This window comes from Miniopterus schreibersii, assembly GCF_964146895.1.
Source record: "Miniopterus schreibersii genome assembly, chromosome: 8".
Classification (NCBI taxonomy): Eukaryota; Metazoa; Chordata; class Mammalia; order Chiroptera; family Miniopteridae; genus Miniopterus; species Miniopterus schreibersii.
The window spans coordinates 742,854-757,203 of NC_138109.1; the positions used below are offsets into that span (position 1 = coordinate 742,854).

At 56.0% G+C, this 14,350-nt stretch overlaps 1 protein-coding gene across 7 annotated transcripts in view; it reads left to right on the plus strand.

Moving 5' to 3' along the window:
- The window catches only part of PRKCZ (protein kinase C zeta), a 68,970-nt gene that overhangs the window by 33,554 nt on the left and 21,066 nt on the right, over window positions 1–14,350 (plus strand). For 5 of the 7 annotated variants that reach the window (XM_081144254.1, XM_081144256.1, XM_081144258.1 and 2 more), the window contains 3 exons: window positions 9,648–9,733; window positions 12,086–12,217; window positions 13,244–13,325. In XM_081144254.1, coding sequence (XP_081000380.1) covers window positions 9,648–9,733; window positions 12,086–12,217; window positions 13,244–13,325 — 300 coding nt within the window. The remainder of the gene's footprint in view (window positions 1–9,647; window positions 9,734–12,085; window positions 12,218–13,243; window positions 13,326–14,350) is intronic. The other 2 variants (XM_081144255.1, XM_081144260.1) reach the window with 1 other exon arrangement.

Consider the following 14,350-nt stretch of genomic DNA (forward strand, 5'->3'; position numbering starts at 1 on the left):
GGGTCTAGTCACATGGCTGAGGGCTGCCAGGAGCAGGGCATCCCAGCCCCTGGGTTTGTCTGGGTGCTGCTGTGGGGGTGATGACCAGGTGATGTCAGGAGGATTTCTTTGAGACATTGAGTAGCTGCGGACAATACTCCTTCCTCCAGGGTGGACATGGCTGTCCCCAAGGACCGAGATGAGTCCCGAAGGGGGACCGTGCATGGTCACCAGCACAGCCCCAGGACAGCAGCAGGATAAGGGGGAGAGGCTCCTGTATTGGTCATCTCTCTGGTCATCTCTTATGGAGGCATCGCTCTGTTCTTCTTGGTCTCATTTGCATTTGGCTTGTTTCTGAGTTGAGAGAGCCATTTGGCTCCCCCCACCCCGCTGGCTGAGTGGCCTGGGGGGCTCATGAAGGCAGAACCCCCTCTTCCCAGAGCTAGCTTTCCAGCTCAGGTGGGTATGAAAGCCAACAGTGGAAATCAGTTTCTTGTTCTTTTAAAGAAATTTTTTATTATGAAAATTCTGAGCATCTACAAAAGTAGAGAATTGTGTAATGCAGCTTCATGCACCCCCACCCAGCTCCAAGCTGCAGCCTCAGGCACCCCCACCCAGCTCCATCCTGCAGCCTCAGGCACCCCCACACAGCATCCTACAGCCTCATGCACCCCCCTGACCCAGCTCCATCCTGCAGCCTCAGACACGACCCCCCAGCTCTGTCCTTAAATTCTGGCCAACCTGTACCCTTTTCCCAACCCCAAATCCCAAACGTGTCATCCATAATTATTCTAAAAGACAAGCATCCCATAACAACACTGTCTCACTAAAACAAAAAACATTTATTGTCATTTTTTTCACTTGTTTACTTTTTTCCATTGCTGACAGTATTACAGATCCTCCCCCATTTCCCCCCATTGCCATTTTTAATATTGCCAAATAGGTAGTAAATATTCCAATTTCCCAAGTGTCTCAATTTTTTTTAAAACAATGTTTGCTTTTGAATCAATTAAAACAAGACACGGACCGTAGCCAGCAGTTGCCGGAGTCGTAGAGTCTGGCGCCCCCTTGGCTCAGCTCCCCGGCGGCTCCCATGTGTAGCGGGAGCCCCGGAGGCCTGCGTCAGAGGCAGCCAGGGGCCGTTGGGCGAGTCTAGTTCCACATCGTTTCATCAGCTGTGTGACCGGTCAGGGTGTGGACTGTTGCATCGGCACAGGATCTGCTGCTGCTGCCCTTCTGGTCCGCCCACCGCTGCCCCCGCCAGCCGCCCACCTGCTCCCCATCTCTGTGTGTGCCCCGCTGGCTTCCTTGGGGGCCTCCACCCTCCATCCTTGGTCACGCACTGCCTCGCAGTCCCGCTGATGCTGCGTCTCACCTGCGGGGGACAAGCAGAGGCTCTGGCTGGGCACTGGGGTCCCACCAGCCCCTCGATGCCCTTGGTCACCCACCCTCCCTCAGACCATCACCAGCAGAGCCCAGAGGGCGGGGAGTGGCGTGTAAGGGGACCCTCTCTGACCGGTCAGCCGCCGTAACATCCCACGGACCCGTGGCTTAGAGGACAGAGGTATTTCTCACGGTTCCGAGTTCAGGTGCCAGCCGGGTCCTATGTCCACAGCGACTTGAGGCCGTGTCTGTGAGCAAAGAGGCATTTAGTGTATAAGAAATGCCCTACTTCCTCGGACAGAAGCAAATGTGGTGGATGTGAATTCTGTTTAGAAGTAGTTTTGAAAAATAATATATGAGAGCCCTGGCTGGTGGGGCCCAGCGGTTAGAGTGTCCGCCAGGCACTGAAGGGTCACTGGTTCAATTCCCAGTCAAAGGCATGCACCTGGGTTGCAGGTTCGATCCCCAGGTTCGATCCATCAGGGCGCATGCGGGAGGCAGCCAATCAATGTGTCTCTCTCACATCGATGTTTCCCTCCCTCCCTCTCTCTAAAAATCAATGAAAAAATATCCTCAGGTGAGGGTTAATAAAATAAAAATAATATGTAACATTGATGACATAGCAGGTTAACTTTTGAGTGTGGGCCCCAAGAGTTCATCTTATGGAGCAAATAGAGGACAGAAGAGAACATTAAGACCCGGAAGGGACACCATAGGCCGGCCCTGGTGTTGGAACTGTAGCTTTCCTTCCTGGAGGTGCTGTTATGACCTGGGTCCCTTCTGTTCGGTGACCCCTCTTTCTTAATTTTTTTCTTAAATTGAAATAAAGCATTCCATCCAACGTAAACCCTTTGTCCCGTTGTGGGATTCCTGTGGTCTGTCCCTCCCGGCACCGGGTCATGGGAGACGCTGGTTTTTGCCGGCAGAGCAGGCGTAAGTGGCGTCGGGTTGTGGCCTGGGTTTGCCTTTCTCACGCTGACAGCCACATGGCATCTGCTTCTGTGACGTGCCGTCCGGGTCTTTGGCCCAGTTTCAGAGCAGTGTAATTGGGCTGCTTGCTGTTTTTATTAACTCGGGGAGCTCTCTGCGTTTCGGAAACGCTTTCTGTGACTGTGTCACGCGCGTCATCCCTCACCCAGCGGCCTACTTTTCACTCGGGGTGAGCGTGAAATCTTACAGGTAGTGCTTTCTCTCCTGTCGAAGAAGAAATTTCCCCTGTAGCCGAGGTTCTGCTCTCACGCCCAGGTGGCGGCCTGGCCCTGAGGCGCGTGTGGTGCGAGGTAGCAGCAGGGTCCTTGTCCTGTGGCGAGTGCCAGGTGACCCAGAACCACGCCTTCCGAGTGGATCCGAGCAGCATCCTTCCCACAAACTAAGTGACCACCTGTGGGGCTGCCTCTGGGCTCTGCCCCTTGGTCTTAGTGGCAACATAGTTACAATTCAGTTATGATTCAGTTACGATTCAGTTACGACTCAGTTATGACTCAGTTACGATTCAGTTACAATTCAGCTTCATAAAGGCTACTATCCTGTTGTAAGCCTCCTGGTTTTGTATCTTATGTGTCTATAGAAACGTGTGGAGGTGCCCTGGCAGGTGTGGCTCCGTGGTTGGAGCCTGCACACCGAAGGGTTTCAGGTTCGATTCTGGCCGAGAGCACGTACCTGGGTTGCAGGTTCCAACCCAGGCCCAGGTCAGGTACGTGCAGGAGGCAACCAATCGATGTGTCTCCCCCCCCCCCCACTGTCTCTAAAAATCGATGGAAAAAATACCCTAGAGGATTGACGACGACAGAAACGTATGTAGAAATGCGGTGAATTGCCCTGTTCTGCCCTCTCACCCAGCTGCCTCGCACGGTCACGTTGGCCCCGGTGCCTAACCAGTAGATTGCTTTGGTTTCCCACACGCACCACCGTTTCTCCGGGGGACGACCTTTGCTTACCCCTCCCAGCCCTTTGTGTGCCGCCTTCAGCCCACCTCGTGTGCCTGGCGTCGGGGAAGCTTCAGTTTCACCACTGACGCCGTTGTTTGCCGAACGACTCTTCTCTGTAAATCGCCACCACCGGACGGAGGGGCTTCTCCATTCCTGGGTCGGAGTCAGTATCCTGAGTGGTGCAGAATTTTGTCAAATGCTCTCTTCTCTTTATCTGTGGACGTGCTGGGACTTTTCTCCTTTATTCCGTGGAGGAGGAGATTTATGCCTTGTGGCTGGAGGTGAAGCAGCCCCGCGTCCCTTTAGTTGCCCCCTCCGGTCACGTGCGTTACCTGTGTGCTGCTGGACTCGACTTGCGAATATTTTGTATTTTTGCAGCTGTGTCTGTTTATGACATTGGGCTATAATTTTGCTTTTTGGGGGATGTTGTCAGAGTTTGACATGGACGTATGTTGGCCTTATGACATGAACTGAGCCTTTATTTAAAAAAATTGTTAATTCTTCCCCGAGTATTTTCCCCCATTAATTTTCAGAGAGCGTGGGAGAGAGAGAGACACGTCTGTGTGAGGGACACACACCGAGAGGTTGCCTCCCGCACGTGCCCCAACCAGGGGATCGAGCCTGCAACCGAGGTACGTGCTCTTGGTCGGAAATCGAACCCGGGACCCTTCAGTCCGCAGGCCGACACTCTAACCACTGAGCCACACTGGCCAGGGCAGTCTGGTTACATTTAAGGTCACTTTGTGCTGCAGTTTAACTGTCTCACCTTTTTCTTTTGTCATCGACCCCTCGGTCCCTCCTTCGGTTTACTCAAGTGTTGTTATTCTATCCCCGCTCTTTTACTAGCTTTGTTCAGTGATACTTAAAAAAAATGTATTTTTAAAATATTCTGGCTTCCTTAGAAATTATAAGACACGTCCTTAGGACGTACCTTCAGTTGTTCCTTTTACTGGTTCCCAGCAAGACAAGAACCATGTCACACGTCGATTCTCTCTATCCCGCTGTCAGTTTTTATGCTGTTATGTGTGTAAATTCTACGTGTATTTGAAACCCCACAGTCATCAGTAATATTGTGGTAAGTGGTATCCATTCGGGTTTACCCTGTGTGCTCGTTTCTTCCTGCACTGACTGTGCTTAAGCTGAGACCGATTTCCTTCTGCCTGAAACGCTTTCCTTCGCCTGAAACACTCTCCTTCTGCCTGAAACACTTTCCTTCGCCTGAAACACTTTCCTTCTGCCTGAAACTTTCCTTCTGCCTGAAACACTTTCCTTCGCCTGAAACACTTTCCTTCTGCCTGAAACACTTTCCTTCGCCTGAAACACTTTCCTTCTGCCTGAAACACTTTCCTTCTGCCTAAAACACTTTCCTTCTGCCTGAAACACTTTCCTTCTGCCTGAAACACTTTCCTTCTGCCTGAAACACTCTCCTTCTGCCTGAAACACTCTCCTTCTGCCTGAAACACTCTCCTTCTGCCTGAAACACTCTCCTTCTGCCTGAAACACTGCCTTTAGTGTTTCTTTTAGCGCAGATTTCCCGACGATGAGTTGGTTTTTGTTTCTGTTAAACGTCTTTCTTTTGCCTGCGTTGGCAGGGACATTTTCCATTGGGAGTGACGTCAGGTGACGTCGGGCTGGTGGTGATGCTCTGTGGGCACCTGTAGGCCACTGTCTTCTGGGCTTTGTTTCTTCTGTTGGAAACTCACCTGTAGATCTTGTCGCCGTTCCGTCGAAGGTAATGCTTCTCTTTTCCCTCTGGCCACCTTAAAAATGGTCTTTGTCCTTCCGTTCCAGCAGCCTCTTGGAAGCCGGGGAAACACTGAATTTGTCCTGACTTGGGTCTCTCGAGCTTTTTGGATCTGGGGCATAATGTCTTTGACTCTTTTGCAGGAGATCAGCTGGTGTCTTTTCAGATATTGCCCTGTTCCCGGTACTTTGTTCCCAGGCCCGTGTCCCTGTCTTTTTACCGTATCTCATAGGTCCTTTGCTCTTTTCTGTTGCTTTTCCCCTCTGTGCCTCAACCTGGGTCCCTCATATGTTCTCATTTTGTCTAATCTGCTTTTTTAAAAAAATATATTTTTGATTTTAGAGAGGATGGGAGAGGAGGAGAGAGAAACATCGAGTGTCATTGATCAGCCGCCTCCTGCACGCCCCCTACTGGGGATCGAGCTGAAACCCAGGCGTGTGCCCTGAGCGGGAATCGAACCCGTGGCTTCTCAGTGCATGGACTGTGCCCAGCCAACCGAGCCCCACTGGCCAGGGCTGCTTTTAAATCCACCTCTTGAATTATAAATTTCAATTACTCTTTTCACACTTAGGATTTATGAAACTCCCAGGAATTTTAGACGTAGATTCTTTTAATACATCCAGTTCCCGGTGACATTCTCTCATTTATCTGTCTTTTAAAATATACTGAATATCTGAACCACCTGTGAGTCTGTTTCTGTTGGCTGTTTAGTCGTATGCGTCTTTCTTGGCCTGCCCGGCAGTGTTTGACTATCCTACATTGTGTTTGAAAACTGCGGGGCCCAAATGATAGGATTTTCCTCATGAAAAGACTTAATTTGATTCTGGCAGGTGGAGTGAGGACCAATCACCCTGATTCAGCGAAGGCTGGTCTGTTTCTCATCTCCTGGCATTGTTTCCGTTTCGAGCAGCTGCCCCCTGGGTGTCCCGGCCTCTTGCCCTGGACGTGTGGGCTCGGGACTGATCGACGCCGCGGGGAAACCACACCCTGAATTTCAGGTCCACACCCCGTGGTTCCCTTTCCTCTGGGCTCTGGAGAGCCCGTAGCCAGGGAAGGACATCAGAGCAGGGAGCGGGTTCGCCTGACTGGGGGGTGGGCTTGCGGGGACCTGGCCTTTCTTTCCTTCTTTCCCGGGTCTCCTCTTCGGGACAGGATGGCACCCCTGGGCCTGTTCTCACCCTGCATTCTGGAAACTGATCACCTGTCCCGTTTCATAGGTTCAAGCTGGGAGTGGGGGGTGGGGGGTGGGTTGACCTCACGATGGACACACCTTGAGCCTCAGGCTCCCAGTTGAGGTGATGTTTAGGAGACACTCGAGAGGTAGCACTTCAGGGCTGTTAGGCTGAATGACTGTTTTGCGTGTGAGACGGACACATATTTGGGGGGCTGGAGCTGAGTGTTACCTGCTGTGTCCCCCAGATTCCTGTGTTGAAGTCATAACCCCCAATGAGACATATTAGGAGCTGGGGCCTTTGGTAGGTCCTGAGGTCCTGAGAGTGGAGCCCTCAGGATGGAATCAGTGTCCTTATAAAAAGACCCAGGCAGCTCCCTGCCCTGTGAGAACAGCAAGAGGGTGCCCCTCTGATCACCAGGAAGAGGCTCCCCAGGCCCCAGGCCCCCAGCACCCCGATTTCGGGCCTCCAGCCTCCAGAACTGTGAGAAGTAACTTAGCCCATTCGTGCTCAAGGTGGCCTGGGACACACGGTCCTGTCCAGCCTGGCGGGCAGAGTGCCACTCGGGGCACTTTTATTTGTGTTTAAGTGAATCCACGCAGGGAGGTCTCCACATGGGAACGACTTCTCTTCAGTGCGAATTTATTTACAACAAATTGCTTGGAAGTTGGAATACGTGTCTCCGTGGAATCTTTGTGAAAACACTGGTCAGCTGTTTCATTAGGAACGTCACTCCTATCGTGACAAATTAGTTTCTCTGCAGTAAAAATTATTAGAAAGTTGAACTGTTATAAATGGCCTCTCCCTCTGAAAACATCTCGTGGGACTGGTTTTTGTGACGGTTTCTGACGGTATTGGATGGCGAGGGGACAGCTCTGAGGAGCCGGGAGGCCGGTCCCCCTCCTCCTCAGCCCCCCACACCCACATCCCTGTAGCAGCCTCGACCGGGCGAGCGGGACACCTTGGCCCTGGGAATGTGCCCTTCTCACCTGTTGCCATTTTGGGTCAAATATTTGCCTAGAATGAGCTGACGTAGCACCTCATCCTGGGGACACCTGGTGAGAAAGATGGGTGGCCCTGCCCTCCTGGGGTGCAGAATCCAGCGGAAGTCGCTCCCCGGAGGCAGCTGGCCTGGATGCTTGGCCAACCCATGTGGCTGCACCCACTGTCCCGCCTCCGTGGTCCGAGGGCTCCTCACCAGTTCTGTGGCCTTGCCTGGCACTGTCCCCGTGTGCCGTGTCCCCAGACTCTGCAGAGCTGGGCTGGGCCGGTCACCTGGCAGCAGTCTCTGTCCAGTGAACAGGGGAGGCCGCGACCACCGTCACAACCCGCTCTGGGAGACGGCACAGCCACGGGGGTCCCCAGATCTGGGGGATGCGCGGTTTGCGTCTCAGCCTGTTGCTCTCAGTTCAGTTTTTTTAATGTGTTTTCTTCGCCTTGTCAGAGCCGTCAAGACGCCAGATTGCCATAGAAACGGCTGGTTAAAATTCTCCGCAGCATCCTAATTATAGAGTTTCAGCCGAGGGAGGAGCCGCTTTTGAGGGCCGTGGAGCTCGGAGGCTGAGAGGGAAGCCAGTGCCCGACAGCTGCCACAGCCACCGGGCCTCTGCCACCCGCCGTCGGTCCCGCCGTGGAGCGCGTAGGCCAGCGAGGCGACGTGGTGCGCTCGCCGGGCCAGTGGGCACACGCCTCCCAGCAGCTCCACTCGGAGTGACACTCAGGGCCAAGACGGACCAGCATTGTTCCTCAGAGGCCCATCTCCAAGTACAGCCGCACCTGGGCTCAGGACTTCACCCTCTGAAATTTGGGGGGGGGCACAGACATTCTGCCCTAAGAGCAGAGATCCAGGTTTTCTCACAGTGGACGCCAGGGTCTCTGTGTTGTGCGTGTCTCCGGCCACGTCCCATGCCCACAGGGGTCACGCGGAGCTCTCTGCCCTGTCTGCTCGCTTCAGCCTGCTGTGGCTCCCTAGCCCCCCACGGCGTCTCCCAGGAAGGCTTTGGTTTCTGTTCCACTCGGCTTTAATAGGATTTGAAGGATGCCTGGTGGATGTTTTTAGATTTTGACACGTCCTGTGCGCCGGGCGGGAGAAAGAGCCAGAGTGTTGGCGCTGCTGTGTCCCCACCCGACCAGCTTGGCTCCCTCTGTCATCACTGTCTGTGTCCCTGTCTGTCCCTGTCACTCCATGCCTGGGCCCTCGCTCTGTGGGGACAGGCAGGGTGTGAATGCTGCACGTGGGGACTGTCACTCCTGTGGATAGCACAGACCCACCAGGGGCCAGGTTCCCCCAGATGAGCCTGGGGACACACCTGTCATTTGGGCAGAGGCCCTGGGGGTCACCAGGACTCCTTAGAGCTGAGGGGGTTGCCCCTCCCAGTGGCCTTTGCCTCCTGTGGACCCCAGGCCGGGCCCGAGGTGTGAGCCCCCAGGTGAGGGGGGAGGGAGGCGCCGGCTCTGCCTCCAGCCTGTCACCTGGGCGTGGAACCTTCTGGGGGTGGCCGGGCCACGCGGCCTCTGCCCACTGGCTGTGGGCTCCGCCCAAGGAACCCAGACCTCGTGGCTTCTGACTCATCTCCCACGAAGGGGGGAGAAGCAGGTTTTGTAAGCGCCGTGACCTGATTCCGGCGGGTTCCAGCCCTAGCTGGTTATTTGCTTGTTTTAAAAACATTCTGTTACAATTTCCACATTAGTGTCCTCAGGCCCGTCCACGGCTCCTGGAGTCGCCCTCACTGCGGGACGTTGTGAGAGCACAAAGCTGCCCTGTGTCCCGGAGACGCCGTTCCACACACAGTCATTTCCAAGGGGCTCGGGGGCGCGAAGGTAGAGGGGCCGAGACTCAGCTGGCAGCTCGGCTCTGGCGTCAGCTCCGTGTTTCCGAGCAGAGGGTTCGTCGCTCCCCTTCCTGGGACTTGGCGCCTGCGTGTGGTGAAAGCAGTTTGATGACAGGGCCCAGCATAGGTGTTCTGTTTGCTTTCCTCCTGCCCCAGGAGTTGCTGGGCTGGGACCCTTGGGGGCTCTCGCGTCCCGGGGAGGAGGCTGGGACGGGCTGGCAGGCGCTGTGGTCAGGCTGTGGACAGTGAGGCGTAAACGTCACCTGAGCTCACAGCTCATCTGCACTGTTTCCCGGGTGCAGAAGGGCCCGGTGGCCATGCCCAGAGGGAAAGGGTGCACAGGACGAGCGGGAGGACTGCAGGCCTCGGATAGTCCCGTCCAGGCTGCCGTCTGGGGCTCCCCTGTCTGTCCTTCCCACCTGGGCTGTGACATGAGGACCATGTGGGAGAGGCCAAGAGGGAGCAGCAAGCTGGGTGCCGTCGACTCAGTGCCTGCCTCCCGAGGCCCCTGACAGGAGCAGCCTGTCCTGAAGGCACCTCACGTGTGGAGCGGGGCCGCGGGCTGGCGGCCCTGTGCTGGTCCTTTATACTTTCCTCATGTCCTTTCCAGAATCCATCTACCGCCGTGGAGCCAGAAGATGGAGGAAGCTGTACCGTGCCAACGGCCATCTCTTCCAAGCCAAGCGCTTTAACAGGGTGAGCGCTGCCCCCTTGGGATGTGGGCTCGTCTGCCGAGTGCCATGTGTCAAGTGCTGTGTGCTGAGTACTGTGTGCCAGGTGCTGGGTGCCAGGTGCTGGGTGCCAAGTGCTCCGTGCTAAGTGCTGCTTTAAAAGCAAAGAGCAAGGAGAGGAAGCGAACAGCTGGGCTCTGTTCAGCACACAGCGGAGAGACCATCCGGAGCTGGGTTGTAGACCCGCCTTCTCCCCATCACGAATGAGCCTTTACAAGGCTTCCTGAGCTGTGTGAGTTCTGGTTCAGGTTTTTTCCGGATGGTGCTGGGTGATGAATGCAGCCTGTGTCTGGGTCTCCTCGGCCTCCGGTTATGTAACCCTTGGTCGGGGTGCTGTGGCCCTGTGGTCCCGCCTGCCTGTGCCCAGGGTGGGACTGTGGCTTTGACAGATGACACCAGGATGCATGGTGTGCTGAGCCGCGTTTCCTGTGGCAGGAAGGTCTCCTGTGACCCCGGCAGCCCTGGCCCCACCCACTGTGTCCACCGCGTCTCTTCATGATGCCTTTATCTTCTCTGGGAACCAGTGGCTCACGTGGCTGCGTGATTGTCCCGTTTCACAGCCAGAGGGGAGGTGCCTGCAGGGGCCTCGCGGCCAGGGATCGTTAGTACCCTGGGGCTGCTGCAAAAAGCACCACAAACTGGGGGTTTAAATTTATTCTCTAAGAGTCTGGAGCCCAGATGCCCAAACGAAGGTGTGGGCAGGGCCGCTCCCTCTGCCATCTCCAGGGAGGGTCCTTCCTGCCGCTTTCTTACTGCCGGTGTGGCCAGCACTCCTTGGTGCTCCTGGGCCTGTAGCTGCTGCGCCCCGGCCTCTCCCTCTGTCTCCACCTGCCCCGTTTCTCCCTGTGTCTGCTCCCATCGGGACACCAGGTGTGATTAGGGCCATACAGTCCACTCTGGCCCAGTTTTAACTTAACTACACCTGCAAAGATACTTTCTGCAAGTAGGGCCACATTCTGAGGTGCTGGGTGGACATGAACTTGGGGGACACCATTGAACTCAGTATAGTCACACCAGCGTGCTCACCCAGGGGCCTTTGCACGTGCCCTGCCCAGCCTGCCCTCCCGCACGTTCTCGGAGCTCACGCTCACCCCTGCTTCCTGTCTTGGCTCAAATGTCCATCCCTTCAGGATATCAGAGGAGGGGTCCTGGAGCCCCACACCCCACACTGGCTTTCAGTCCAAGATGAAGCCCACCCAGTGAGGCAGGCCAGGTTTTGGGAGAAAAACTCCTTTCTCTGACTGCAGGGTATAGGCCCTGACACCCCTCCTTCCCCACAATTGGTGGGCAAAGGGTTTTCCTCCCCATGGAGAAGCGGGGACTTGGCAGGGGCACCTGCTCTACTCCGTCCCCACCCTGATGAGAGATGAGCTTCTCGAGGCCATTGGCCCAGGAGCAGGTGCGTCCCTGTGAGGCCCTGTGAGCGCTGGCGCAGTGGTCTGCTTGCTTGGCCACAGTCCAAACCACGTGGTGTGGGATTTGACCAGTTTTCTTAAATGAGCTTAGTCCAGGCTACTGGTACAGGTGTGCCCTCTTACTCATCTCCAGGAGTATTTGACTCTTTCAAAAGAAAGAAATTTGTTTAAAATAGTGAAAGAGAACTGAAACGTGTAAATGAGCTATGGCTGGGGGGGATTCTAATTCAGAAACCCAGGTACCTTGGACTCCTGAGGGTGCCACGTGCCTGTGCCACGTGCCTGGAGCTGGCTTTAACCAGGTTCATCCTCACGCACCTTGAAACACTTCACATTTGGGGTCAGTAAACAAGCTGAGATGACCATCAATTAAGAACAAAGGTGGGCCATTTAAGTAAAAGTGCTGGAAAAAATACCAGGATGATCGCACATTGCCCCGTGGCCATTCAAAATGACAAGTCAGATGCGGGGAGAGTGCGTGTCTCCGTCCTTTGGGTGAGAAATTTGGACAAGGTTCGGGGGCTTCCCCATCTCCTCTCATCCTGGGTCACTCCACCCAGGCGGGTCCCCACGGAGCCTGGCTAACCGCCCTCCTTCCTGCAAGCACGGGGGGCCCTGCCCGTCACCCTCGCCCGGCAGTCCTCCCTTTGCCCCTCTCACAGAGCAGGGCCCCACACCCTCCTCGGGGCCACAGGTTCCCCCCACCTTGGGATGGACCTGAGTGGGGGCGTGGTGCCCATGTGTGACTAGGTGACCAGGGCACCTCTTGCCCCAGCGCCATGTAATCTTTTGAGAAAATCAGCGAAGGTGCATCTGACCCAGGGCATCGCCTCGTTCCTCCGTGGAGCGTGGGCTCTGGGAGTGCCCGGGCCCCGCCTAACACCCCCTCTTGTCGTCTGCAGAGAGCGTACTGTGGCCAGTGCAGCGAAAGGATATGGGGCCTCGCGAGGCAGGGCTACAGGTGCATCAACTGCAAACTGCTGGTCCATAAGCGCTGCCACGTGCTCGTCCCCCTGACCTGCAAAAGGCATATGGTGAGTGTGGGCCTGCCACGGACGAGGTGAGGGGACGGCACCTGTGGGAGGCAGAGCGATGGCCCTGGCCAGCCGTCTGGGACAGGACCCCTCTTTCTGAGCCCTGAGAACCCCCAGTGCCCTTGGGGTGCCCAGTGCCCTCTGCTGCTCTGGGCTGGGTATGGGGGAAGCTGTGGCTCATCCTACCCAGTCATGGGACCTGGGGAGGTGAGAGCCTGTGCTGCTCGGAAAGTCAGAGGGCTCAGCCCCGTGTGCTGTGCGCCCTGACCACCAGCTGGGGATCATGGATGCCAGGTGTCTGGCCCTTCAGGCCGCTGTTGGTAGATTTTTTTCTCACCAAGCATCCAGGTGTCCGCTGGCGCACGTGTGGACACTTGGCTCATCTGCGTCTTGTCGCAGTGGAGGCAGGACAGGCACCTCTGGGGGCTGACGTTTGAGTCCGGCTCTTACCCCGATACCGCTGGAGCACAGGGATGTGGGGTCCCCGCACAGACTAGCTCTAGGGTTCCTGTCACCTGCGACAGCCAAAAACCATAAAGGTGCCCATACCCTGGAACCCCCTAGGTCCATGTTAGCCTCAGAAGTGAGGCCAGCCCCAAGGACGAGTCAGTCATCGAGCTGAGGGACACCCACCCTGGAGCCTAGGCGACCGCCAGGAGGGAGCAGCTCCATTGTGACGTCAGTGTGTGGAACCCCGGGAGCTGGGCCGTGGGGCTCAGAGCCTGCCTGGCTGTGACATGCACACGTGTGGCAGTGGGGGACTGGGGAGGTGACCGAGCACTAGGTAAAAATGCCCGTTTTATAAAGAAAGCATCTGCAAGGGTCACGAAGCGCTGAGCCAGCACCCCTGCCTGTGGAACCACAGGTAACTTCAGTGCAACAAAGTAACAGTTTGCGCGATGTGTATCCTGATATGTGTAACAATGTATATGTTTTAATAGGTGACTTTAAAGTCTCGCAGCATCTCCAGAAGCCGTCCTGTGGCCCTGCCCGTCACTCTGTAACGCCCCGTCTCTCCCTCCGCAGGATTCTGTCATGCCTTCCCAAGAACCCGCAGTAGATGACAAGGACGACAGCGTAGACCTTCCTTCTGAGGAGACCGATGGTAGTAAGCGCTGCCTCCTTCCTGCTGGTGGGATCTGGCTCCGCTCGCCCCGGGACGCCTGCTTCCTCCCCTTTCTGACCACGAGTCCTGCCCAGACCCCGCCTGCTCTGCAAGGGTCCATGTCGGCAAGCGTGGCTGCCACCAGTGGGGCCTGGGACATGCTCTCCAGGGCCTCCCCTCGGCCCCAGCAGAGATGGGCAGGGCGGGTGGCCTTCCCTGGGGCCCAGGTCTCCCCGAGTTGCTGCCATGGGAGTCCAGGGCTAGGGGCTCCCCTCTGCGCCTGCGTGGGGTGTTCTACAAGGCACTCCGTGTGGCAGTCACCACGCGGGCCCCTCCCATAAATTGGCTGCTGCAGAGCCGGTCTTTGGGGAGAAAGGCCTGCTGGGCGATTGCTGTGCACGCAGCCTGCTGTTGTGTGGTTCTTGGGGTTTTGCTTTTTTTTTTGGTTTTTGTTGGGATAGACTTTTTTTAATAAGCACTTGGGGAGAGATTTTGAATGCCAGTGTAAGTGATGGCCTGACTCTGAGCTTCCACAGTCTGTGGACTATTACAGGGTGTATGAGAGCCCTGGCCCTGGCTTCATAAACGTGATCCATCCCAAGAGCCCTCGATGAAGTGAGACCAGGGCACATAAAGCTCTGAGCACAGCACCTCACCCAGGAGACTAACAGTTACCTGTCCACCCACCTACCTCCATTACCCGTCCATCATCCACTTGCCTGCCTACCTATCCATCACCCATCCACCGTCTACTACCCACCCCCCCACCCATCCATCTGTCCATCTATCTACTCTAAGAACAAAGACTGGTAGGGTAGACACCAAAATCTTACATGACTAGTTTCCTCTAGATGAGTCCCTGGGGGAACTTGTCACACATGTGGGTTCCCAAGCCCCATCCTCAGGTGCTCAGAGCCAGCAGGTCTGGGTGGGGCCCAGAAAGCGGCGTTCTCGCCCGGCTAGCTGAGTCGAGTGTGGCTGCTGCATGCGTCTGCCTTGAGGGCCCCCCTTTGTCCTGGTGCCTGGGG